Source organism: Saccharomyces cerevisiae, chromosome IV (assembly GCF_000146045.2).
Source record: "Saccharomyces cerevisiae S288C chromosome IV, complete sequence".
In the NCBI taxonomy this organism is placed as follows: Eukaryota; Fungi; Ascomycota; class Saccharomycetes; order Saccharomycetales; family Saccharomycetaceae; genus Saccharomyces; species Saccharomyces cerevisiae.
In genome coordinates, this window is record NC_001136.10 from 601,995 (window position 1) to 628,624 (window position 26,630).

Consider the following 26,630-nt stretch of genomic DNA (forward strand, 5'->3'; position numbering starts at 1 on the left):
CTTACGCGTTGCGTGTAAAACATCCTCTCATTCAAGACAGGGTTTTCTAAAAGCAATAGGGGTAGTTTAATAATTCTTATATAATCATCATATACACTATTTTTAGTTCTTAATTCTTTAATACAAACTTATTAATGTGCTCTCCATTGATCTCTTAATCAGGAGGCGATATATACCGGAAGCGGTGTACTTTTCTTCACCTCTTACTCAACTATGTTGATGTGCAAGTTTAACCACTCGTCGATATTATCTATTGCTATAACGAAAACTTTATTCGAGTTCACAGTGAAAAACTTCAGCACATTTATGGAAGATCTAAGCAAAATGGAGAACGCCAGTAGATGCGAACAACAAACTTTATCAAATTTGAAATACCACTGCTTTGATAAGCTATGAGGATCCAGCTGTGCAAACCTATCATCCGAAAATTGCAAATGATCATCAACTTCATTTATTAGCACATCGTGTAATTCTTCTTTTTCGTCAGTTTTTTCTAGTGCTTCATGAAAGTATTTACAAAACTCTTCACATGAGCAGAACCAGTGTGCGATATCTACGAGTATTGGTGGCGCTCCATCATTAGTATCCTTCACTATTAAGCGATACTCCAGGAGCGAATTAGATGAACCCTTATAAAATTCATCAACTAACACATCAATCAATGATGTATGCTCATTACCTTCCTTGTTATGGACTCTATCTAATATGTATATAAACATGTCTGAAGATTCTAGTAATGAAATTGCTCGAATAAATAGTTCCCTTGGAAACATATAATATAAGAAGGATGCTATTGTATCATCCAGTTTTGTATCATCGTTTGTGTTAACCAGTTTAGCAAATAATTTAGAGTATTCTATTACATCCTTCGACATACTCACCCTTGTGACTTGTTCTTTTCTCCCTATTTCTTCTTCATCACCAACACTTTTGCTTTACCGGCTTGACCTTAAATGGTTATTTTTTCCCGTATAATTCCAATATATCAGCGCATCTTGCTGATATTTTCTGTTCTATAACAATTTAATAAGGGCTGACAAACAAAAGTAATCACTTCGACAAGTACAAAATGGGTCTATTTAATAACTTCAAGTTTAAATATACAAGGGCGCAACTGGAGATCTTTAGATTTTCATTTTGTTTGCTAGCACCTGTTGCTGTAATGTACTATATTGGTACAGATACTGATAAAAAATTAAATGTTCCAGGGTTTTGGCCAGATCCTGCAACGTTGAACCAAATACCAAAAGAGCCTTATGAGATTAAAGCTGAACTGGCAAGGATGAAAAAAGAACGTTTAGAGAAAAGGCTTAGGTTGGAGAAAAAGATACAAGAGGAGTTTGGTTTAGACCTTGAGGAGGAAAAAGAAAAAATTAAACGGGATTTGGCTCTCAAAAAAGGATGAGAAAAGAAAACGGTTAAAGATGTATACTTGCACCTGACCACTTTTTCTTCCTTATATTTATTATTCTAACATGTACATACCTGTATAGTCGTATTTCCACTAGATCATCACTTCCCCTCTATATTCATGTCTGACCTGGTTATGCAGGTCATGCTCTATTCAAATAGTATTGAAAAAGCTGAATGAGCAATAATTACTGATTTTCTTCTTCATCCATAGGATTATATATATTCTTAGATAATAGCCTATTTAGCTCATGCTTAACAAATTCGACTTTCGAGGGATTTACTAAAAGATGGGTGTCATCCAACTCCTCTAGTACTATATCACTCATCTTGGCGTCAATTTGTAATATGAGCGCCTTGATGGATGGATCACATTGAACCAGTGCACCCTTTCTTGCTCTAGCCATTTTTTCGTTCTTTTACAAAAGTATCTTGGCTTTGTCTCTATTGGGAGTACACTTCTATCTTACTGCAGTTTGCTCGTCTTTTTTCAATAATACGATACAAAAGAAAAATTAAAAGGGCTATTGAGACTGTTGTAAAATATATATGCAAAATAAAAAAGCATTTTAACGAAGAGTATATACCTACTATTAGACATTAATGACTACAGATAATCATCAGAATGATTCTGTTTTGGATCAACAATCAGGCGAACGAACAATTGATGAGAGTAATTCCATCTCTGACGAGAATAATGTTGATAATAAGAGGGAAGACGTTAATGTAACTTCACCAACAAAAAGTGTTAGTTGCATATCACAAGCGGAAAATGGAGTAGCTTCTCGAACAGATGAGAGTACAATAACAGGAAGTGCGACGGATGCAGAAACAGGTGATGATGATGATGATGATGATGATGACGATGATGAAGATGAGGATGACGAAGATGAGCCCCCCTTATTGAAGTACACACGAATTAGTCAACTCCCGAAGAACTTTTTTCAACGAGACTCGATCTCTTCATGTTTATTTGGTGATACTTTTTTTGCATTTGGTACACACTCAGGCATTCTACACTTAACTACATGCGCGTTCGAACCCATTAAAACCATCAAATGCCATAGATCTTCGATACTTTGTATTAACACTGACGGAAAATATTTTGCTACGGGATCTATTGACGGGACAGTGATTATCGGATCGATGGATGATCCACAAAACATTACACAATACGATTTCAAAAGACCTATAAACTCTGTAGCGTTGCACTCAAATTTTCAAGCATCCAGAATGTTTGTTTCTGGTGGAATGGCTGGCGACGTTGTACTATCTCAGAGAAATTGGCTAGGAAATAGAATCGACATCGTTTTAAACAAGAAGAAAAAGAAAAAAACAAGAAAAGATGACCTATCCTCTGATATGAAGGGCCCTATCATGGGAATTTATACTATGGGTGACCTTATATTATGGATGGATGATGATGGAATAACATTTTGCGATGTTCCTACAAGATCACAGCTTTTGAATATTCCATTCCCCTCCAGAATTTTTAACGTACAGGATGTAAGGCCAGATCTATTTAGACCCCATGTTCATTTTTTAGAAAGTGATCGTGTCGTTATCGGATGGGGATCTAATATTTGGCTATTTAAAGTTTCCTTTACCAAGGATTCAAATTCGATCAAATCCGGTGACTCTAATTCTCAAAGTAATAATATGAGTCATTTTAACCCTACGACAAACATCGGATCTCTCTTGTCTAGTGCTGCATCGAGTTTTAGAGGGACACCTGATAAGAAAGTTGAATTAGAATGCCATTTTACTGTGTCAATGTTGATTACAGGGCTTGCATCGTTTAAGGATGATCAGTTATTATGCCTAGGTTTTGATATAGATATTGAAGAGGAAGCAACCATAGATGAAGATATGAAGGAGGGGAAGAATTTTAGCAAGCGGCCAGAAAACTTATTAGCCAAAGGGAATGCTCCAGAATTAAAAATTGTTGATCTTTTTAATGGTGATGAAATCTATAATGATGAAGTTATCATGAAAAACTATGAAAAATTGTCTATAAATGATTATCACCTCGGTAAACATATAGATAAAACAACACCAGAATACTATTTGATAAGTTCCAACGATGCCATCAGGGTTCAAGAGTTATCATTGAAGGATCATTTCGATTGGTTTATGGAAAGAAAGCAATATTATAAAGCTTGGAAAATCGGTAAATATGTAATTGGATCAGAAGAGAGGTTTAGTATAGGGTTGAAATTCCTCAACTCTTTAGTAACTAAAAAAGATTGGGGTACATTAGTGGACCACTTAAATATTATTTTCGAAGAAACTTTAAACTCATTGGATTCCAACTCATATGATGTCACTCAAAACGTGCTGAAAGAATGGGCAGATATAATAGAGATTTTGATTACATCAGGAAATATTGTAGAAATTGCGCCTTTGATTCCCAAGAAACCTGCCTTAAGAAAGTCGGTATATGACGATGTATTACATTACTTTTTGGCCAATGACATGATCAATAAGTTTCATGAGTATATTACTAAGTGGGATTTAAAGCTTTTTTCTGTGGAAGATTTCGAAGAAGAGCTAGAAACAAGAATAGAGGCTGCTAGTGAACCTACAGCTTCATCGAAGGAAGAAGGGTCTAATATTACCTATAGAACTGAGTTGGTGCATTTATATTTGAAAGAGAATAAATATACCAAGGCTATACCGCACCTTTTGAAAGCTAAGGACTTAAGAGCTTTAACTATTATAAAAATACAAAATTTATTGCCGCAGTATCTAGACCAGATAGTTGATATCATTCTTTTACCATATAAGGGTGAAATTTCCCATATTTCCAAACTATCAATATTTGAAATTCAAACAATTTTTAACAAACCAATAGACCTGTTGTTTGAAAATAGACACACCATATCAGTCGCTAGAATATACGAAATATTTGAACATGATTGTCCAAAAAGTTTCAAAAAGATTTTATTTTGTTATTTAATAAAATTTTTAGATACGGACGACTCGTTCATGATAAGTCCTTATGAAAATCAACTAATTGAACTTTATTCTGAATACGACCGACAAAGCCTTCTGCCTTTTCTGCAAAAGCACAATAACTATAATGTAGAGAGTGCCATCGAAGTCTGTTCATCGAAACTTGGTTTATATAATGAACTGATCTATTTGTGGGGGAAAATCGGTGAAACGAAGAAAGCATTGTCTTTGATTATTGACGAGTTAAAAAACCCGCAATTAGCTATAGATTTTGTTAAAAACTGGGGTGATTCAGAACTTTGGGAATTCATGATTAACTATAGTCTTGACAAACCTAATTTTACTAAAGCCATTTTAACATGTTCTGATGAGACCAGCGAAATTTACCTAAAAGTGATCAGAGGTATGTCCGATGATCTGCAAATTGACAACCTGCAGGATATTATTAAACATATCGTTCAAGAAAATTCATTAAGCTTGGAAGTTAGAGATAATATTTTGGTTATCATTAATGATGAAACGAAAAAATTTGCCAATGAATTCCTGAAAATAAGAAGTCAAGGTAAATTGTTTCAAGTAGACGAAAGCGATATTGAAATTAATGACGACTTAAATGGTGTTTTATAATATCGAATCATCATTTAATACACAAGGCAAGTGTACACTTCAGGAATGTACTGCTGAAAAAAAAAAAAAAAAAGAAAAAAAAGAAAAAGATATCTTGGTTTGAATAAGTAAAATTAATAGAATCCAGTTTCCAGTGATCGGTACAGGCTAAATAATAAATATCTCTACTTTTATTTATTCTTTTCGTTTTCTTGTGTTCAGGATAGATCAAAGAGCAGTCAAAGGTCATCAGGAAAATGATAAATTCAAAAAACCGAGAGTTAAAGGCAAAACTACAAAAAAGAGCAATGAATATCGAGATCTTATTAAGTTTATATCTAAAAAAAGCCTGTGTTACCAGGTAAGTGTAAGTTATTAGAGTCTGGGAGGTTTGAACCACCAGTCGGAAGGTCCAAGTTATTGGCGGAAGTTGCAGCTGCAGCTGCAGCCCCAGATAGAAGGGTTTCTAAATGGTCTTGTGCATTCTTACTGTTTATTTTAATGCTTTCGCTATTTAATTGTTTTCTAGTCTTTTTAATCCTTTTTAAAAGTGTCAAATAATTGAAATTAAGTTCATTTATTGTTTCTTTCGTCAGTGATATTTCGTTTGATTCTGCATGTTTCATAATGGTACTCAATGATTTGGCGATATTTATATTTGTTTGTAAGTTACTTAATATTGTGGTGGAAGAGGGTGACATACCGGAAACAGCACCTTCAAGATGTTCTAAAGCTGATGGCGATGACGCAGAGGAATTTGAGTCTATGGGTGCAGATATAATAGATCTCGCTGGAGCGCCTGTTGAGTTTATTGCCACAGGAGATGGTGTAATTGAAGGAGACGAAGCTTCCGCGACGGACGCCGAATTATGTTGAAAGTTATTCAGAGAATTTTGAGATATAGCATTTGAGGAATTAACAGAATGTCCGCTTTTTGATGTGTCGCTCAGCAACCCATTCATATGTGGGACATCAAACGGCTGTGCTTGATTTCTTGACTCTAGAAGGGCAGTCGTTATCGAGTTTGAATTTGCCATGGCCGTGCTTGAAGGAAGTTCATCAGTTGATTTGTTCTGATCTGAGGCAGCTTTTTCGTTGTTTCTGATAGCTGAAGAAAATACTTCGCTAAAATATTCTGATGATGGTAGTTGCATATCAACGCCAACAGTAGATAAATCCAAATCAGGACTTAAGAATAAATTAGGTTTATCGATTAATGTACTGACATTATAATCTAATGGGCCCGGCTGTTTCATTGTATTATATGGATCATTCAAAAGGCCGTTAAAATTGACGTCATAATTACCGTCAACAACTAAATCTGTAGTCGAAGAGTTCCTTTGCGATTCCATACTAGAAATATTTGGTTGTCCAGGGTTACCTGTTTTGGTACTATTATCAACAGTATTCTGTTGCAAATACTTTACGCTACTATCATTATCATTAATATTATTACTACTACCATTATTATTGTTATTATTATTACTGCCTCTATTATTAGTATTTTCAATAGCATTGTTGCTGTGATTACTGTTGTAATCGGGGTTGTGGCTAGCTTGTGACATGCTTAAATGATTTTGATTATTATCATCTTCATTGGCAAAAACTGATACATCAAAATTATCATCATGGACCTCATTACCTTTTGGCGCAGTATCAAAATCAGGTTCACAAGGCTCCACAATAGCACTTTCCACTAATTCTTCTGTACTCAAGAAGTTTGTGTTTTTGTTTTCAATGTTTAAATCTAACAACATTTCATATTCCCATTTTTTAACACAGTAGTATTCATCACATAATCTATTCAAAACGCTCTCTAAGACTTCGTTTTTCTTAAATGCCATACTAACATTCTCATTCAAATGTATCATTTCAGGAGGAAGCAGACCGGAACTTTTCCAATTTGCTTTGATAGCATCAACGGGTATATCATCCCAAGCTTTTTTAATAAATTTGAATGCATTTGACATTGTGAGTTGACTCTGCTCAAAGCTAATCAAACATTTTTTACCATTGGGTATGCATTCGTTCCGTTCTGATTTATTTTTATTTTGGATATTCTTCGAAATTCTATTTTGCAAGTCAATGAGCGCCTGATACTGTTGTATTCTGTATCGTGTTTTGAATTCATCCCAGACACCCCAGTTAAATGGCAAAAACTTTGAATTTGAGGAAGTGTATACAAGTTTTATATTTTGAAGGCGCAAATTAATTATTCGATGACAGCAAGAATCATCCAAAACAATCCAAATCTTCCTATTCACAGCAACCAACCTCTTATCCCACCTGACTAACCAGTTGTGGAAAAGATTGCTCGTTAGCCATGCTTTCCTGTTACTATGGTATGAGATATCAAATTTCTTAGCCATCTTAGTACCCAACATTGATTGTGACACAGGATCATTCGGTTCATTGGGGAAATAATTCCTGAATGATTTGTAACTATCATATTTGCCCACGACAACAGGTTTTAACTTTTCAGAGCCATCTAAATTGGAGCACAGCATGACAGTTGCCACCTCTATACGCCTTTGAATGCTACTTGCTTCATATTGAGCATAATCCAACGGTAGGTTGTAGGAGAGAAACGCTTCATCTAAAGTGAATAAATCCTTTGGAGGAATTTTGGAGAAATAAGCCTTCAATACATCCCTCTCTTCAAATGTCCAGACTTTTGGGGTTTTGGGTAACTCTTCGTCTAAAACAGAAATATTGACATCCATTTTTGATAAAAAATTCGAAATCCATTTATAACTAAAAGAACCATTTCCCTCGCGATGCTCCGCAGGAATTCTGTGCCAAACAGCTTGTGCAGTGTCTTGAATAATAGGTGACGTTATAGGGATTCCATTCCACAAACTTTGAGAAATCCATTCTTGTAAAATTTTCCGAACCAAAAGATTATTTGGCTTCCTTAATCTATTCGCATCTTTTTCATGCTCTTTACAATTCATATAAGTTGATTTCCTTGCCAACAAACGCGATATTGTGCCTTGGGATGGAATTTTTGGCAGCTGGAACGTCTCATAAGCCCATTTTGCCAATTCAAGTTGCGTCCACTTTGGGTGCCTCTCCGCCATTAGACAAATATTATATCTTTGCTGAATGGAAAGCATGCTGGTTATAATAAAGCTGTCTCTTTACTGCTTGGTGTTACCACAAAATTCAAAACGCGAACTAGTCACGATTGATCAAACTTTGCTGATTTCATTCAAATCTTGCAACTGATTTTTAAGCAGCTATTGGTTTTGATAATTTCTTACTTTCAAGTAATTGACTTCGATGGGCAAAGTCACTCAGAACGGAAATATGCAGCAGCTATTCTAACAACAAAACCACGAATCACACCAAAAAGAAGTATGTAAAGGCATGGAAAAAGAAGTAAGCATTGGAATATATGAAATCCTGCTTGTTGATATTCCATTTCTGTGCGAAAAAAGAGCAATAAGCTGGCTTTTAATAATGGGTTGGAGCCATGGATAAGTACGGACATATAGCTCATCAAGAAGGCGATGTTTGTTATTATATTCCAAGGCTGTTCAAATACAACAGTTATTATAGTGGGACAGAGGACGTTCGAATATTTGTTGGAGATTTAAAGTACCGGATGAGAGTTTCTTTGCAAATTTGCGAAAAGTATTATGATAGGCGGTTGTCGATGTTGTTCTGGAAAAATCATCCTTTACAGCAAATACACCTTATTGGCTGCATCATTGGACTCCAGTTCAAATGGATTGGGAAACAAGAATACATTTTTTTTCAGTTGGACGATTGTACTTCAGACTCTTCATTGGTGGGTTATACTAGTGACATGAGATTCTTAACATGTAAAGTTAAGAAGGATAGCATCCTATCATGGGGGTTGAACATAACCGATTTGATAGGCTTAACTCTTCATGTCTACGGGCAAGCAAGTTTGAACTATCAAGAGCTTCAAGTTGAATATTTAAGATTATGCTACAGTTTAACGGAAGAAATAGATCATTGGAAAATCACAATGAACATGCGTGAGCAACTTGACACGCCTTGGTCCTTAAGCGATTTTGTAATTGGAGAATTGTTCACGCAAGAGCAAGAGTGGACACCTGAGACATCACAGATTGAGGTAGTAAACCCGGATTTTGTAGGTATAGGGTACAAAACCCCAGAAAGTAAAAGAAATGAAACTACTTTCATCGAGCAACTGCAAGAAGAACGCTTGAAGGATGAATTAGAAATTATTAGTCCATACAATAGCACAGATACTTCGAATAGTGTGCATTCCTTGTCATTTCGGTTTGTATCGTCGCTAAAGGATTTTCCTGAAACTCACTTTTTGAATTCAGGTGATCAAATTGACAACGGCAATGACGAACAGTTAAAAAAACTAGAATATCAAAGCGCTAATCTACCTGTGATGATTCCCAATAGGACATCAGCAAAGTCAAACTTGATGTTGATCCTATTAGGACTACAAATGAAAGAGATTTCTAATTCTGACCTTTACAAACTAAAGGAAGTACGCAGCGTAGTAACTAGCTTAGCATCGTTTTTGTTTCAACAACAAAATGTTGGCGTCATGAAATCTTTTGACTCTTTGGAAAAGGAAGCGTTTCGAGACCTGGTTAATCGTCTAGTCAGCCAGGGTTTGATCGGATTAAAAGATAAAACAAGTGAGACATTTGATTTGCTTCCTCTAAAAAATCTTTTTGAATATGCTGAAAAACGTATATCAGTTCTAATGAAGCTACAATGTTATACAGGCACTGTGCAATTAAGTCATGTTCAGGAAAAGCTACATTTGCCGTACATAACAACGAACGGCATCGTTGATGTTTTCAAAGAATGTCTTAAAAGGACAAAGAAACAGTATCCTGAGGTACTAAAAAATTGGTGGATTGATCTTGATCCGAAGAATGGTATGGAGGACCAAAACAGTGGAATATTATTACATTTGGAATACGCAGCAGCATATTCATAATTTGTTAGAAAACTCGCATCGTCAATAACGGCGCATCTCTCTAGGCCTGAAAAATTTTGCGATGAGCTCAAAATAAGATACTATAACTTTATGCATATATTGTATATATATTATATCAAACAAATAAGGACGTTAACGAAATTTTATATGGCCTTATTTAACGTAGAAGGTTGGTCTATTAAGACAAAAACCGTCGCTTTTGATAACAAGACTAATAAGTCTTCAAAAGATAAAAAAAAAAATAATAGAAAAAATGGCAAACTTACAAGAGAACAGAAGTTGAAAGAAGAGACAGAGGCTGAGTTGAAGGAACAAGTGGAAGACATTCCTTCCGAAGGATCAGTAGCCAAAGACATCCCAAAAAAAAACCAAGAGAAAAGTGATCAAAATGAAACGAGCAAGAAACGCAAGCACGATGAAGAAGCCCCTCTGATGCAAGTAAAAGAAAATATTGAAAAACCTACAAAGAAGCAACTAACCCCTTTACAACAAAAGATGATGGCTAAACTGACTGGTTCTAGATTTAGATGGATCAATGAACAACTGTATACAATTAGCTCTGATGAAGCTTTGAAATTAATAAAAGAACAACCACAATTATTTGACGAATATCATGATGGTTTTAGATCACAAGTGCAAGCATGGCCGGAAAATCCAGTTGATGTTTTTGTTGACCAAATTCGTTATAGATGCATGAAACCTGTGAATGCTCCAGGTGGGTTACCAGGTCTTAAGGATAGTAAAGAAATAGTTATTGCTGATATGGGGTGTGGTGAAGCTCAATTAGCATTAGAAATCAACAATTTTTTCAAAAATTACAATAAGAAAGCGAAGAAATATTTGAAAAGACGCCATAAAGTCCACAGTTTTGATTTGAAGAAAGCTAACGAAAGAATAACTGTGGCAGATATTAGAAATGTGCCGCTACCAGATGAGTCCTGTACTATAGTGGTCTTCTGCCTGGCTCTAATGGGTACAAATTTCCTCGATTTCATAAAAGAAGCTTATAGGATTTTAGCGCCAAGGGGTGAATTATGGATCGCAGAAATTAAATCAAGGTTTAGTGACGGCAAAGGTAATGAATTTGTAGACGCTTTGAAGCTGATGGGATTTTTTCACAAAAAGACCTTCGACGAGAATAAGATGTTTACAAGATTCGAATTTTTCAAGCCACCTGCGGAGATTATTGAAGAGAGAAGGCAGAAATTGGAAAGAAGACAAAAGTTTATTGAAGTTGAAACTGAGAAGGAAGAATTAGAAAAGAAAAGACGGAAAATTGCCGAAGGAAAATGGCTCTTGAAGCCCTGTATTTATAAAAGAAGATAACGACTTCATCCGTCATTTTCATATTTTAATATTGTTTTTTCTTTTGTATACTATATTTATACATATAATTGTATTCTTTTCCTGTAGTACATTGCGTAAAGTAAAAATCATCTAGAAGAAGTACTCCACAATGTTCACATGAGGGACAAGGTTTTATTGTCTCTGGAAAAACGATTGGATATTAGCCAGCCTTGAAAGATTTTCAAAGCCCGGAACAGAAGGAAGAGCGAACCAATTATTAGTATCTTGACCGTCAGATTGTCCACTATTGGGCTCCCATCTATCGCAACAACGAAATCCATACGTGTTCCAGGCGGTCAGACACATTGCAACAATGACCAAAATCAGGTAGAATATTTTCAGTCTTAAAAGACACAACACAGCGAAGACACCCCAGATTACGGGTGTCACATACATCGACCACCAGAATAACTTAGAATCGATGGCATTTATTGGTGGGCCCGGCGCATATTGCTTATATGATTCGAAAGTAAAATTAGAATCTTTGTTCACATCTGTAGAATCATACCACCAGCGTAATTGGACCAGTTTCCGACCTGTAATGTTTTTTGTTAAGTAAAAGTCAAAAGAAAGTAAAAGAACGACAGTGATGAATTGAGGTGTGAAATTCAAAAACATTGATCCTATGATATAAAATACAATGGGAACTGCCTTACCTGCCAGATGAAATGATAGTAGCAACGGGTGCGACGATTTTAAAATTGTGTTGTAGAAATTTCTTGCCTGGTCCATGTTTCATTCGTAATTAGAGCACCAGCAGGTTTATAAAAGCGTATTGAACCGTAAATCCTTTAAGAACCACGCTTTTCTACATTTACATTATGTACAGTTAAAATGGAAACGAAATCCCTTTTCACCCAAAGGCGCATTGCGGACAAATAATAGGTTCGAGGTCAAGGTAAACAGGAAGCAAGATGCAAAAGAAGTAACTGGAATGGAATGTATACATTGATATATAAATATGTATGACGCCTTCTATTGCAAAAAATAAACTGGATTATGTTACGTTAATAACTCAAATTAAATAATGTGTAAAGCACTTGCTGTTCTCATGGACAACCATCTCATTTTTTTTGTAAGAGTTAAGTTCAAGTTTGATCTCATTCATGGCACTATTCATGCTTGGATGTACTTTCATCATCCACAACAATCTGTGGCGATTCATAATGAATTCCGGATTAGCTCTCTCATATGCATTCGATGACCAAGTGCTTGCTAAACATACTTCTTTTGCAAACCGGACATCTTTTTTTATTGGTTTTGGAGGTGTTTCGACTTTATCAAATGAGGAATCTGGCAGCGAATTCCTTCTATCTTCGAATCTGATATACTCCCAGTCATTTCTCAACCTATTTACCATGTCGTTCCCAACATGCATTGGTAAGCTTATTGGACCTGACAGAGACTGTCGCAAATCTGTCGATATGTTGTAGAAGTATCGTGCAGATTCATTGTCATCTAATGAAGGCCTCTTGGACGATCTTGGTGGTGGTTGATTTCTCGTGTCGATTATATATTCACCGAGCTTTGAAAATTCTTCGATTATGGTCTTGTCGATCAAACCTTCATTGACATTATGCTTTTCGGTATCTCGAAAAGAAACCTTGCCATCGTCGTTGTGCGAGGTCTCGTGGAGCTTTTGTCGTATTTCTAATTGCCTTCGCCTCAAATCGTATTTATCATTTTCCTTGGACAACAGATCATCAAAAATTGAATCTGTATCCATTAGAGTTTCGTCGTCGTCAAATTCAATGCCGTCCAGATTTGCATCCATTAATTCAATATCATTCTCAGCTTCAGAATTTCCATCAGAATGCGTAACCATATCATCGATAGGAATTCTCCTTCTTTTTGTATCCTTTTTTCCATGCTTTGTATTCGAGTTTCCTGAAGTACGCCATAATTTCTTCAAAACAGAACCCAGTTTCAACTTCGATTGTGACTTTATACATCTATATTTCTCAGTGCCCAGAATAGTCTTTTTCTTTCTATCAAATAGGCCTGAATTAGTTGTTGGCTTAGTTTTTTCCTTAGTTGATAAATCCAATTTTTCTATATGGCTACCATGTTTTTCATTTACCGTATTTTCGAAGCAATAAGATATAGTTACAGTTTTATTTTCATAACCGTCATCATCATCAGTTTGACTTTCTGGCAAGCTGGTCAGGGTATTAACAGCAGATATCGGAGAGGTTGATGAAACCGAACTTTTTATTGTTGAAGGAACTGAAGTGTTCAGCTCCAAGCTATTTACACCGTAGCCTGTATCATTGGGAGGAATATGTATGACTGATGTCCCATTATGAGGCCCCACAAAATCTTTTGATAAATTGCGACCTTTCTTCTCGCTGAATTTGAATAAAGAAGAGTCTCTTGAATTTAATTCAGGCTTTTTCAAGCTGTGGGTGCATTTTCCATCAAGTTTTGGCTTGTATATTTCGCCATTGGGAAATTGAAAGCTTCTTTTCATTTTAGAGCGCTGCAGTTGATAAGGTGTTAATTCTTTATATACTCCGAAAGTGTACTGTGGCTTCTGGTATTGGCTCACATAATCTTGATCATTATTGAACCCCTCATGGTAAGAGTTTCTTTCCCTAACTGTGAATAGCGCAGTTCTCTTTCTTTGCTGGGCGGCTGTCATTGAACAGGACCTTACTGGAAATTTTCTAGCTGCTGTCACAGACCTACAGTCTATCTCGCCACTATAAATGTGTCTCTTCTTATTCGGGTTCGAATAATTGTAATCAGCATCATTCCTAACATTGAGTTTAGAGAATGTACTAGACAAAGCAAACAAATTCGAAGTTGAGTTCGACCTAGGTATCAATCGCTCCGGTATGGGTTGGTTTTCTTGTGCAGATAGATATGAGCCCTCCATTATTATCAGCAGTTTGTGGTAACACCTAATATGGCCTATCTGGATAATGAGATAGCCCCTTCCCTTTTTCCAGTTTTCTTTTTCTTTTGTTCCTATATTATATGAAGCCGGTATATATATTTATGTAGAATAAGCTTTTAGCAGGCGTCCCATTAAAGTCGTCAAGGTAAGTCGGGCCCAATAAACTTGTTGAAAGGGTGAGAGAGAAAGTGCTAAAAGGAAGCCAAACCTTTGTGAAACCTGGGGTATGTCGAGCATATAATCAAAAATAAGACGTACTACTCAAAAAGGAAATGCATGGGAAAAAGAGGCAGCGAAAAAGGAAAAGTGAGTGCCCATCTATTTTTAGGCGCTGTTCCGTTCAGGGATCGTACTTGTTTCATATCAGTGGTAGCAACGTGGTAGCACGGAAGAATTTGACAAGGAGCTAAACGTCATATCGCCAAGGAACGGTTTTTCGTTTCAAGGTCGTTGGAGAGCTTTTCCATGATCGGTATGGAGCTTAAATAAAGGGAAAGGAACAATGATACGTTTATGCTTATTCGGCAAATAGAAAACATGTTTAATACAGAAAATGCAGTAATATTATATGGGAAGAATCAAGACTCTTGCCTTCCACCTCTTTAGAGTAAATTCTTATATAGGGCTGAACATATACACACTATACCGATAGAAAGGTTATAATTTAAAGGGAAAAATGCACATAAAGAATACTACTTAATTTTGATTTTTGGTTCTGGTGCCGTTGTTTTTATTTTTTCTCGTCTTTTATCTCTTTTAAACAATAACGTATCTGATTGGAATATGAATCAACTTGATGGCGTAACCAATGATACCGACTGCAATAAAACCAATACCAACAGCCTTGACAATCTTGGTGTATTCCTTCAAATCAGGTTTCTTACACTTGGCCAAGAATTGAGTACCTTCTCTGACAAATTCTACAGGTGCTTCAACCAGCTTTTCAACCTGGTTGTTGCTCTGCTTTTTCTCTTCACCTTTTTCACTAGCTCTAGCCATTTTATTTTTCAATGTTATACGTGATTTTATCTTTGGTAAACTAGCGTAGTGCGGACAATGGACACGAGTTATGGACAATACACGCCAATCTGTACTATTTTCCTTGTTTAATTTAATCACTAGTATTCTTTCATTTCAAAACGAAAAAAAAATAAAAAAAATGTTGCGAGGAAAAAAAGGCGACGTGTTTCGCATTCCGCCAATATCCACAGAGGGTAATGAATTTTTCGTACTATAGATATACAACTACAATTTATATGAGCGACTTACGATTACTTACATACTACCGCCAGGAAGAATCAAAATCCCTTCCACTCTTCCTCTTCCTCTTCTTCAGATTCGTTACTGGAATCATTATGTTGCGTTTCGCCTTCAAGAATATCCCAGGAAACAAGTCTGGTGTCACTGAATAGGTCTTCTTTGATCTTCTCTCTCAACACCTTACTGTTATTGTAATCTGCCACGATATCTTGGAAAATTGCGATAACATCGGCTAGTGGCGTTTTTTTTGCGCTCTCTGCAATTTTGCGCATCTCTTCCTCTTTGTTTTCCTCGTCTTCATCGTCTTCATCTCCATCTTTAAGCAATCTTTCCCATTCGTCCAGCAGAATATCGACGATATGAATTGGAATCCCTGTGTAGACCTTTGGACTTCCACTCAGAGGTAACCACCTCAACACTTTCTTAATATACTCGTCGACTAATTTTTTGTCCCAGTTTCTGGACTGCAAATACTTCAATTGACTGAATAATACCCTTCTTATCAATAGAAGATACTTATCCAACCTATATCTGTCAATGTTAAACCATTCAAAGCACATGACCTTCCAAAACCCTCTGCTAAACTTTATAAATGCTTTATCGTTTGTGGTCAACTCATCTGCAGTGCTATTGTCCTTAGGATCAAAATATAATCCATGCAATTCACCTAATTCATTGGCTAAACGTTGCTGAGGTCTAGGACGGTCACTGAACCACATTGCATAGTAAAGACCCTTCCAAAGTTTATTGAATTCTATTTGTTTGTTCTCCTTGAACTGTTTAGCGGTTAGATATTTCTTTAACGCTTCGAGTGCATTTACCCTGGTTTTTCTGTTGTTCGACGATAATTGTTTAACAAAGTTGGAGGTCTCCATTGTGAATGTTCTCACTCGATTTTTTAAGTGTCTATTTAGTGTATTATGCCGTGAATGCGCAAGATATATACGTATACTTAAGAATGTAGTTTATATTTGACAATTTTTTTCAGCTCATCGCATTTTTTTTTCTAAATTCTTTACCTCTCGTGCTCCGTGACTAGGATATTGGAAATTCAAATGATATAACTTAACCATATAAATCTTTTAAGTGGTTCCGTTGTTCCTCAGATTGCTTTGTACCATCTACTTTCCTAGCTTCCAGATCTCCAATGCTGACAATCTTGGGCTGCTTGGTTTCTTCTTGTTCCCGTTTTTTCTTCAGATATTCATATTTAGTAGGATTGGCGACTAAAACATGTTGTACTTTTTCCTTATCCTCAATTTCATCACGTATACCCATTTCCTTAGCGTGAGATCTAGCAAACTGGTTCAATTCGTTTAATTTTAGGCCTTCACCTGTCAAATGTCTGCGGAACATTTTTGATTTTTCATCAACTGCGCCCAGTGTTTCAGTTTTGTACAATCTTGATTTAGGATCATAATTACTCTCCGTTGAATTTATGTCGTTCAAGTAAGCAGCCTTATCTTCTCTCAATCTCGTTGATGTCCTATACAACTGAGAATTATCAGCATCATCTTTCTTCAATGAACCTACGGAATCCTTGTAAAGTTCTAACTTCATTAGTTCTATCTCTTCATCTGTATCCCATAGTGTTTCATCAGTTTGGGATTTGTCTTTTCCTTTTATTTTATTTCTTTTATCACGCTCCCACTTACTTATCAGTTCATTGTATTCTTTCCCTGAGTAACCGTACCATCTATCTTTTCTGGAGTCCCAGTCATCATCAGTAGCTCGTACTAAAACTGTGCCATTATTTTTTTGTGAATTTAAATCGGGAACAAGCTTCTGCATCTTACGAGGTTTTTCCATGCAGTCTTTCTCCTTATGCCCTGCTTCCCCACAATTCCTACAAAATGACAGCGAATGAGAATCTCGGACGGACATCTTCTGGGGTCTGATTAGTTTGAACTCATCCTTTATACCCATACCAATTTTTGGTTCTGAATTATTGTCAATATCTAAAGCACCCCCTTTTGCTTTTTGCCTATGATGCACCAAGTAGTCGCTTTTTTCTCCTCCTTCTGCAGTGCTCGTATCATCATTGCCGGGCTTCTTCCCTTCTTGTTCTTTGGGGGTATCCTTATAGTACCATGGTTGATTTCTAATATACCTGGGGATATGAATATTTTCATTTTTTTCTTTTGCTTGTTGTAGTTGCCTTTTATTTCTGTTAATAGTGCTTCGATTTTCGTTGTTTCTGCTGTTATTATTCATTATGTAATCCGATCGTTGTATTTCAGTGTAACTGGTATCTTTTTCAGAAGTGCTCGATAAATGATATACGCAGACTTGATTATTGATTTACTTGAAAGGCAAGCTATTCAATAGATAACGAAGGAGTTATCGTTATGGGTACTATTATTGTCTTTCCGCGTTCGAACTAGTCACTAGTTGTTCCAATGAAATGTACTTTAAAAAAACTCGACAACTTCTCCAATTAAATTGAAGAGTACGGCAGCTGAGGTTACCAACTCTTTTCTATATTTTAATTGTCACTAGGTATAAAAATCAAAAGTCTAGAAAAATGTATAAAAAATCTTCCCCGCCAGGACTTGAACCTGGAATCTTCTGGTTCGTAGCCAGACGCCGTGACCATTGGGCCACGAGGAACAAGATTTCTTGAAGTTATTGAAATACGGGATTTGCTGATACCAGAATTAATAAATTCAGACCGACTTCTCTTGTGGGGTGGTAATCATCATTTAAAGTGTGGTATCCTGCTTAGCCCGGACAAAGAAGTTATTTTAAAGATTTATTTGCCAATCTTCACAACTGCCCTGTTGTATCTATATATTATTCTGTTGAAACAAAGTTTTAATATAGTCTACTAACTAGTATTCCCGCATTTCTCATATTCCTTTGAAAATACCAACTATCGCTTATTTTACCAGCAGTTAATTAACTAAAACGTTCTCATGGGGATGGACACCAGTTAAAGAATCAATAGAACCTTTTTCAAATCTCCATATGGAGCGGCCTCAATGAGTAGCAACGAGGGAAATAATTACTTGCTTCGGCTGCATTCAGTGATTAGTTAAAAAGTCGTCACCCTAAGTTTTTCTGTCGTATTTTAGGCATTTTCATTTTGAGGAAATATCGTATACCTGGTAATTGCCTATATTTTGAGATGAAGACTGTTTCTCATTTCTTTTTGGTCATCTCCTTGCAGAGCATTTGATAATATAGTAGTAATAATGAATTGTAGTCGATAAATGTTAGTTGATTCTCATTCCTATCGTATCGATAAGGAAACCTGAGAAATACCAAGGTTCAACGATAATGGCAAACATGCTTCATTAATCGGTATTCTTGATCAAATACTTCCTTGCCTGCCATACGGCATCCCTTAATCGCAAAATAGTAATATTCTTTCCAACTATATAACCGTTATTTTAACACACATTTCTCAAGAGACCCCTTTCTAGAAATGGCATGGAGTGGCAAGTATCTTCAAGCTATTTTTTAGTTGTTCATGTACTCCATAGAGTGACGGTTCTTGCAATTTCAACTAGTTTCAAGATAGTCATAAAAATTTGCAACCGAGCCCATTACTATATATATATATATACAAAAAATTTTAACATTAAACCTTGAGCTCGGGTTTTATCTCATACCAAGTATTATCAACCTTTGGCCGGTGTGTTCCTAATATGGTATCGATTTTCAAGTATACCGTGTAACATTTGGTTTTTGAATTATCCAGGGGTATTGCAAGGAATATCGTGGATCCTGCCATATGAAGGCGTGGATCTTAATTTATTCACCTTTACTGATCGTACCAAACGAAGTAAGCGTAGAAAGCTAACCAATTTCCTCTTGTTACAGAGAGAAAACTTTTCTTGTACAGTAAACTGAATATGCTACGTCGTAGACTTACAATGACGCCGCACTTAGGGATAGTAGTTACCTTGCTCACTTTACTGTCGTGATCATTACACCCGTACGTAATCGATGATCATTGCAGGAGAGGGGCACTTTGGTCTGACATCACTTTTTTTACCTAATCAAATAGATTGGCTTTTATTTGACAGATAAGGTTTATGATCTCTTTTTTCGAATGGAAAGTTCCATGCAGGCACCCTTTATCTCATTGTATTTAAACTACATATAGAATGGATGGAAACGTGGCAAGTCATATCAGGACGCTTTGAAGACTGATAATTAAAAACATTAAACAAGTTTCCAGATATCAGGAAGCGACCAAGCCAATATTCAGAACTTTCGTTTCGAAAAACACAGTAATATATTATTCTCAAAAATTACCACACTTTTTTTAGGCAAGGCTGCAAAATAATACCAGAAAAGCAGAGGCGGTTCTTAACTTCTGTGTAAATTCAGTGCAGGAGGACGGGTGTTGTGTTATTAACTTGCAAGGAAAAGAAAGTTTGTGTCTCCCCTTGTTCTACGCTAGCGAAATGGGTGTGTGGAAGAGTCAAAACTGAACCAAGAAAAAAAAAAAAAAAAAAACAAAACAGATAAAAAGATAAACAAAGGCAAGATCAAAAAGCCCTATCGTGAACGCTATCAAAGGACTTTTAAAATTCATAAATTAATAGTTCGTCCGTTGCCCTCTTGAATATAATAGAGATAGAGTTTAATACTTGCTTTTTACCTTTGCTTTTTTTTTGTATATCTCCATCTCAGCCCTAGGTAAGGATAGATACGAAGGGTTGTACAATCATGAAATTTGAAGATCGCATATTGAATAAATCAATCCCTGAATGGAAATTCTACAATATTAACTATGAGAAGTTAAAAGTAGCCATAAAAAAAGTAACGGCTTATGATTATGACAATCCAAATGATTCGGGCATGGAGAAGTTGTTGAATCAATGTTCAGTAGCCTTTGACCAGGAATTTCAAAATGTTAATTTATTTGTTTCTTTGAAAATAAAGGAAATTTCCACTCGTATTCTTTCTGTGGAATCATCAATAATCGATTTTTCAAAGGGCTTAAACAAAACTTCCAGAAACCGTTTCAACCTTCGTAAACTGAAAATCATCAACGCTCATGTAGACGATTGTAACTTTGAACTACAACTACTGTCAAGGTTTTTGATAATACAAAGGATTGCCTTGAGAAAGTTATTCAAAAAATTACTAAATGAATTTCCTCAAGACAGTGAAAATCCATTGACTGCAAGTGAGTATGTTACGTCGATCAGAAACTCTGAAAGTTTACGAAATGGACACGAAGGCATATCATTTATGAAGCTTGATTTAGATCCATATCTTTTAGAAGTTTCGCTAATTGTTGATGTTTTACATGATTTGGAAAATAAACTTGAAGATGCAACTGAGCCAGCAGTGGAGCAAAGATCCCTAAACCGCTCCGATGAATCTGCCCATACAAGTTCAAGTCCAGAAGCCAACAATTCTTCCTTGCCAGCATCTCCAAGGTCAATTCCGCTACTTTCAAACAAGAAAACTTCAAAAATGATTGATTCTTCGCTAGAATTCGATACTGCCCTCATAGATAAAGCAGAGAATCTAGGAAGGTTTTTATTATCGTCCGAGGACATAGAGGGACTGAAGTTCATGCTATTGAATATTGGTTTTAGGATAATTGACGATAGCATCATATCCACTTCAAAGGAGATTTTAGACACTACAGATAATATTAATTCTGCGGGCAACAAATCTATAAGATCAGCAAAGTCATTCAATGACTTACAACATACCTTATCCCTATCTAAACAGAAGAACATATTACCCTCTGCTGTACAATCCAATGAGAAGTACGTTTCTATTAGTATACTAGATACTGTCGGGAACGAAGGCAGTCCTTTACTACTTACTGATGATAATATAAATCAGCACCCAAACATGATAGTCAGCTCTACTGCTGAGGATACTTGTATAGTAATGTGCCACGTGGGCGGCTTAAGAAATCATGTTGTCACAAATGATCTGCTTCTAAGGGATGTAAAGAATATTCTTTCGGCCATGAGGAGTGGCAACGACACAAAAAATATTAGCGCTCTCATAAACTCACTGGATCCATCGCCAATCAGTAAGATCGCTTTGGAGTGGATTCAGTCCCATCGATTAAAAACCATTGAACCAAAGCTAGATTTTAAAAGAACAAGATTCATATCAGCAGACAATGGAGATATATACTTGATAGCTTTGGATGAATCTATCACTATTGGAAATGTATCTACATTACCCTTTCCAATTTTAGAAATTAAAAAGCTTAGTCGATCCAGTGGTCTTTCACAGACGGCTATTAATGAAGACAATAAGTTTAAACAGTTAATGAAATCAGTTGTTACAAATGAGTTTCAATGCAGCTTAATACCACCAGACTTAACCACATGGAAAATATGTTTAGAATTAGTACACTCAAATGAATTGCAAAATGATTTATTTCAACTTTTACTAAGAGATCAATATAAATTAAATTCCGATGATTCGCTATCACCTGATGAATTTTTCCAGCTGGGCAAGGATCGTCTAGAGGAAGAGTTTGACCTGACTGGGCCGATAAACAACTCACAAGGTAGTGTTGACAGCGGCAGAAGAGTTCGAATTCACAAAAAATCAAAGCAATCGGATAATGAAACTAAAAAGAAACCTATTAGGTATTGGAATGAATTTGATGAACAAGAAGAGGATAATTTAGACAATGCTTTTTACATTGATACTAATGGAAGCAGGAGTACAACAGATAACGAAGAATCCTTACTTTTGAGAAATTCTCCGCCTGATTATGGGTTTATTTTGTTTAGCCGGAATTTCATCAACCGCACATATGATTTTTGTGAGAAGTTACGAAACTTGATTCGCCATGACAAGAAAACATCGCCAGATTTGTTTCAAAACTCTAAGCATCCGCATTGTTCATCAACTAACTATGGTTCTGTTGCGTCATTTGGTTCACAATCAACTTCAGCGTCATATGATGACGTTCAAAGGTACTTACAGTATCAACAGCAAGACATAGAGGACTCACAATCTATCTACGAATATAGGCATGACGAAGTTGTTACATTTTTATACTTGTCTGCACTGCTAACATCTTGCATTATGGCAAGTGTATGTCTGGGAATCGTTTTATCCTTGTTTCGCGGGCAAAGTAATAATGAGATAGATTTAGAAATTCAAAATATTCTCATAGCCATTATTATCATTTCCTTACTGGTTTCCCTTATTTTGATCTGTGCGTGCCTGTTGTTGTTATTTAGTCGGTTCACTTTGGCGCCAATCTGGCATTATGTTGGTTGCTTCACAATGTTTTTCTCAGTTACTGGAACAGTGTGCTATGGTATGATTGAAATTTTCTTTTAATTATTTTGGACGATAAAAGTTTTTCATGTGTACAGTCTATATAAAATATGCATATCATGTGGTTACATAAGAAGAATGTTAATCTTGTTTGGAGATTTTGTTTTTGGAAACTTCGCCATTGCGAAGGGTGTTGCAAACTGAATTTCTGTTTAAGTTTTTAATTAATAATCCTTATTTTGATCTTTTCTGATGGCCGTGTTTGAACGCATAGTATTGTGAATATAAGCGAAGTGAAAACCTTTACACCTGCGGCAGATGCCATATTACTGCGCTAGTGGTGAATATTATTAAGCGTGCTATCAAAAAGAGATGAAAACGTGCTAACTAAAAAGGACTCAGATTCGTTACACACTTAGCCTCGAATAACGATCAGGATCTGTTCTAACCACAACTCCATGGACAGCATGCAATGTTTGGGCTCTTGATAACGTCCCCCCATCAGTACTATCGTATATATTAAAATCGTCTGCAAAGCTCGAAGCATCGTCGGGGATTGAACAGTTATCCAGGTTATAGTTAGTAACATTTCGGTCACTCTTGCTAATATCTTGTTCGATTTTTTCATCGGGTTCTTCCTTTTGAGCTTGGCCACTTTCTTCGTCAAAAGTATTGCCTTTAGCTAGGAATCTAAACCTACACCACCATATGAAATGAGACGCGAAAATTCCTAACTCCATTCCAGCAACTATTGAGTATAATATAATACCCATAATATCCATATTACCTAGGATAACACTGATGATAGATAGCCAAGCACCTAATGAATCGATGAATAAGAAGGCAAAGTTGATGCCAATAACACGACCTTTCCTTTTGGCTAGTTCAAAGTAAGGTGGAAGCAGTCCGACAGCTAACAAAACAGATGCAGAAATACCAAAAATCAGATCGGGCCATTTAACACCCTTCTCGTAAAGGGGCCTCAGCCATAATATAAAGCCAACTTCCATGCCAACATCAGCCGCAATAATAGCAGCTACAATCATTACTATTTTGGATCTCGCCATACTGATTGGTGGATAATAACACGATTGGACGAAACTTATAGAACAGAAGAACATAAAAAGGTGTGGTTGAACTTGTAAAATGACATTACCTTTACTAACACAGAAATATATGGCAAATGGAATTCCGGAAACAACCCAGAGGAACATCATCAGTGGTGGCAGCCCCGTACAGTCCTTTTTTTTCCAATTATATATTATTTGCGGAATTAGCTGGACACACCAGCAAACTGTTGCTATAGTAGCTAAAGCGGTAGCAGCCTTTTCAGAGATCATGAATACCTTATTCTTAAATCTATGTTATGTTATAGTATTCCACAGTTTATATTTCAGCGGTTAATTTGAAAATAGAGATCAGCGGAAAGTAGAAGGCACCAGAAGGAAAGCATTATTTATATGAGTTTCGTTTGGTACGAGAAGTGTGATACAGAGGTAATCTACCTATCTAGTCATTGAAAAATGCTATCAAGAAACGGCGTTCTCATATTACCCGAAGCACCTTATCTGGCGCTCACACCGCGGAAATAATTGGGTGATATTTTAGACAAACGGACTTTAATGTCATGCTAAGATAAACGTTCAGTAATGCAGCAAATGCTTATCATGACGACTCGTTTACAAGGTAAATTCGATTACGAAGAAGGTGCGGACAAAATAACGATTAATTAAAATACAATAGGTATATAAAATAAATAGAGAATAAATATAGTGTAGTTGCTTTACAGAAAAATGAAATAAACTGGAGTACGGATCACCGAAGAGGAGGTTGTTCACTTTCAGGTTATGATGTAATGAAGGTGGGAAGTTAGAAATGTATTAGTTGGCGTATATCTAGAAATAAACAACCCGATGCTTGGGAAGGAACTCAATGTAATATAATACTCATTTTGTTTTGCAAAAACATTATAACTCTTAATTATTTCTCCACATTTCTAAACCCAAAAATAAAACAATCGTCCTCTTGGTTCTCCGAATCCCAAGATGCTTAAATACCGGTGTTATCCAAGAAAAAGTAGTTTCCTGATGATTTTTGTTCTTTATCCATTTGGGAATCTAGCTTATTAATTCTTGGTCTGAAGGAGTTTGGATCCCTTCTGAAGGTGACATTCAAATTCTTCAAAAATCTGTTACAACCAGTCAACAAAGATTCAGGGGCTCTTGCGTGAGCATTCTTGGAAGGAATACCTTCAAAAACAATGACCTTATCAGCAAGATAAGTAGCCATGATGAAATCGTGCTCGACAATAAACGCAGTTTTCTTATTATGTAAGATGAATCTTCTGATAACTTTAGAACAGATAATACGTTGTTCGGAATCTAAGTAGGCAGATGGCTCATCAATCAAGTATATGTCTGCTGGGATACCCAATGCCAAGACGATGGCGACTCTTTGTAATTCACCACCAGACAAATGTTGGACTTCTTGATCAATAATATCGTCAATCCTTAAAGGTTTAACGACATCAGTCTGAAACTGTGGATTTAGGAATTGTCCTCTAATTTTCTTGAAAAACAATTGTCTGACAGTACCTGGGAACTTTGGTGCAATTTTTTGTGGTTTCATAGAAACATTCAATTTTGGAATATCTTGTCCTTCATCTGGCTTCAAAGCACCAGCTAGTAATTTGATCAAAGTGGTCTTACCGGTACCGTTTTCACCCATCATAACAAGGATTTCGGAATCGGAGAATTCACCTTCTTCAACATTCAAAACAAAATCACCTTGAGTTTTCTTCAAACTTGGGTAAGAGAAGGCGCGACTAGCAGAGTCATTCTGCAAGTCTTCGGTAGCATCAGCTATTCTAAATTGTAAAGCTTCAGTTCTGAATCTCAGGTTTTCAGCAGGAATATGACCGTCCAAGAATATGTTGATACCTTCTCTGACAGAGGCTGGTAATGTAACAACACCGTAAACAGATGGAACACCATATATGATACAAACGAAATCGGAAAGATAATCCAAAACTGACAAATCGTGCTCAACACAAATAACGTATTTAGTTGGAGCTAGTAAAGATCTAATAATTTGAGCGGCATTCAAACGTTGCTTAACATCCAAATAAGATGAAGGTTCATCGAACATATAAACATCAGCCTCTTGAACACATGACATACCAATGGCAAATCTTTGCAGTTCACCACCAGATAACTTTTCAATATCTCTTTTCAAAACGTTTTCCAACTGTAAAATTTTGATGTAGCGTTTCACATCTTCAGGACTTTTTTCCATTCTCAATTTCAAAAGTTCGCCAACTTTTTGAACCGGACCTTTAATAGCACGAGGAATGTTATCAACATATTGAGGTTTGATTATAGCCTTGATATCATCTTCCAGCATCTTGGTGAAGTAATTTTGTAATTCAGAACCACGGAAATATTTAATAATTTCCTGCCATTCAGGAGGATCATCAAAACGACCTAAATTAGGTTTTTGTTTACCGGCTAAGATTTTCAAGGCGGTAGACTTACCAATACCGTTGGTACCGACTAAACCAAGGACTTGACCCGGTCTTGGTGTTGGCAATCTGTGCAGTTTGAAACTATTGGCAGAGTAACGGTGAGTTACATGGGCTTCTAAATTAGTTGGCAAATTGATAATTTGAATAGCATCAAATGGACATTTCTTAACGCAAATACCACAACCAATACACAAGATTTCGGAAATGAATGCGATTTTTGAAGTTGGAGTGACTTCAATACATAATTTACCAGTTTTCACAACGGGACACGAACGTTTACACTCTTGACGACACTTTTTTGGTTTACATTTATCAGCGCTAACGATAGCGATACGACTGTTTTTATCACTCATTATGGTCTGTCGTGTTTTCTTAAGAACTTTTGCAGAAGGCTAGGTGGAATTCGCGCTGAAACAGATCACAATGAAGATCTAAGAATACAG

At 36.2% G+C, this 26,630-nt stretch overlaps 15 protein-coding genes and 1 non-coding gene across 16 annotated transcripts; 5 read left to right on the forward strand and 11 right to left on the reverse strand.

Moving 5' to 3' along the window:
- Positions 1–203: 203 nt before the first annotated feature.
- On the reverse strand, positions 204–875 carry SHU2 (Shu2p; the record flags this gene model as incomplete). The annotated part of the gene is made up of 1 exon (NM_001180386.1): positions 204–875. The coding sequence occupies one exon, from the start codon at positions 873–875 to the stop codon at positions 204–206; it is 672 nt and encodes a 223-aa protein (NP_010363.1).
- A 194-nt stretch (positions 876–1,069) lies between these two features.
- On the forward strand, positions 1,070–1,405 carry PET100 (Pet100p; the record flags this gene model as incomplete). Its single annotated transcript, NM_001180387.1, has 1 exon — positions 1,070–1,405. The coding sequence occupies one exon, from the start codon at positions 1,070–1,072 to the stop codon at positions 1,403–1,405; it is 336 nt and encodes a 111-aa protein (NP_010364.1).
- A 193-nt stretch (positions 1,406–1,598) lies between these two features.
- TFB5 (TFIIH complex subunit TFB5) lies at positions 1,599–1,817 on the reverse strand (the record flags this gene model as incomplete). Its single annotated transcript, NM_001184469.3, has 1 exon — positions 1,599–1,817. One exon carries the CDS (start codon positions 1,815–1,817, stop codon positions 1,599–1,601), a length of 219 nt encoding a protein of 72 aa, NP_076886.3.
- A 196-nt stretch (positions 1,818–2,013) lies between these two features.
- VPS41 (Vps41p) lies at positions 2,014–4,992 on the forward strand (the record flags this gene model as incomplete). The annotated part of the gene is made up of 1 exon (NM_001180388.3): positions 2,014–4,992. One exon carries the CDS (start codon positions 2,014–2,016, stop codon positions 4,990–4,992), a length of 2,979 nt encoding a protein of 992 aa, NP_010365.3.
- Positions 4,993–5,309: 317 nt separating this feature from the next.
- Positions 5,310–8,087, reverse strand: PDC2 (Pdc2p; the record flags this gene model as incomplete). The annotated part of the gene is made up of 1 exon (NM_001180389.1): positions 5,310–8,087. One exon carries the CDS (start codon positions 8,085–8,087, stop codon positions 5,310–5,312), a length of 2,778 nt encoding a protein of 925 aa, NP_010366.1.
- Positions 8,088–8,446: 359 nt separating this feature from the next.
- STN1 (Stn1p) lies at positions 8,447–9,931 on the forward strand (the record flags this gene model as incomplete). The annotated part of the gene is made up of 1 exon (NM_001180390.1): positions 8,447–9,931. The coding sequence occupies one exon, from the start codon at positions 8,447–8,449 to the stop codon at positions 9,929–9,931; it is 1,485 nt and encodes a 494-aa protein (NP_010367.1).
- Positions 9,932–10,078: 147 nt separating this feature from the next.
- Positions 10,079–11,257, forward strand: RRP8 (25S rRNA (adenine645-N1)-methyltransferase; the record flags this gene model as incomplete). Its single annotated transcript, NM_001180391.3, has 1 exon — positions 10,079–11,257. The coding sequence occupies one exon, from the start codon at positions 10,079–10,081 to the stop codon at positions 11,255–11,257; it is 1,179 nt and encodes a 392-aa protein (NP_010368.5).
- A 153-nt stretch (positions 11,258–11,410) lies between these two features.
- Positions 11,411–12,010, reverse strand: TVP23 (Tvp23p; the record flags this gene model as incomplete). Its single annotated transcript, NM_001180392.3, has 1 exon — positions 11,411–12,010. The coding sequence occupies one exon, from the start codon at positions 12,008–12,010 to the stop codon at positions 11,411–11,413; it is 600 nt and encodes a 199-aa protein (NP_010369.3).
- Positions 12,011–12,293: 283 nt separating this feature from the next.
- Positions 12,294–14,156, reverse strand: AFR1 (Afr1p; the record flags this gene model as incomplete). Its single annotated transcript, NM_001180393.1, has 1 exon — positions 12,294–14,156. The coding sequence occupies one exon, from the start codon at positions 14,154–14,156 to the stop codon at positions 12,294–12,296; it is 1,863 nt and encodes a 620-aa protein (NP_010370.1).
- Positions 14,157–14,933: 777 nt separating this feature from the next.
- On the reverse strand, positions 14,934–15,176 carry SSS1 (translocon subunit SSS1; the record flags this gene model as incomplete). The annotated part of the gene is made up of 1 exon (NM_001180394.1): positions 14,934–15,176. One exon carries the CDS (start codon positions 15,174–15,176, stop codon positions 14,934–14,936), a length of 243 nt encoding a protein of 80 aa, NP_010371.1.
- Positions 15,177–15,475: 299 nt separating this feature from the next.
- RRP1 (Rrp1p) lies at positions 15,476–16,312 on the reverse strand (the record flags this gene model as incomplete). The annotated part of the gene is made up of 1 exon (NM_001180395.3): positions 15,476–16,312. The coding sequence occupies one exon, from the start codon at positions 16,310–16,312 to the stop codon at positions 15,476–15,478; it is 837 nt and encodes a 278-aa protein (NP_010372.3).
- Positions 16,313–16,502: 190 nt separating this feature from the next.
- On the reverse strand, positions 16,503–17,651 carry SLU7 (mRNA splicing protein SLU7; the record flags this gene model as incomplete). The annotated part of the gene is made up of 1 exon (NM_001180396.3): positions 16,503–17,651. The coding sequence occupies one exon, from the start codon at positions 17,649–17,651 to the stop codon at positions 16,503–16,505; it is 1,149 nt and encodes a 382-aa protein (NP_010373.3).
- A 323-nt stretch (positions 17,652–17,974) lies between these two features.
- YNCD0013C lies at positions 17,975–18,047 on the reverse strand. Its single transcript has one exon. It is a non-coding gene; the product is annotated as a tRNA-Arg (tRNA).
- Positions 18,048–20,117: 2,070 nt separating this feature from the next.
- Positions 20,118–22,727, forward strand: VTC5 (Vtc5p; the record flags this gene model as incomplete). The annotated part of the gene is made up of 1 exon (NM_001180397.1): positions 20,118–22,727. The coding sequence occupies one exon, from the start codon at positions 20,118–20,120 to the stop codon at positions 22,725–22,727; it is 2,610 nt and encodes an 869-aa protein (NP_010374.1).
- A 344-nt stretch (positions 22,728–23,071) lies between these two features.
- Positions 23,072–24,004, reverse strand: ILT1 (Ilt1p; the record flags this gene model as incomplete). The annotated part of the gene is made up of 1 exon (NM_001180398.1): positions 23,072–24,004. The coding sequence occupies one exon, from the start codon at positions 24,002–24,004 to the stop codon at positions 23,072–23,074; it is 933 nt and encodes a 310-aa protein (NP_010375.1).
- A 709-nt stretch (positions 24,005–24,713) lies between these two features.
- On the reverse strand, positions 24,714–26,540 carry RLI1 (Fe-S cluster-binding ribosome biosynthesis protein; the record flags this gene model as incomplete). The annotated part of the gene is made up of 1 exon (NM_001180399.3): positions 24,714–26,540. One exon carries the CDS (start codon positions 26,538–26,540, stop codon positions 24,714–24,716), a length of 1,827 nt encoding a protein of 608 aa, NP_010376.3.
- Positions 26,541–26,630: the final 90 nt, after the last annotated feature.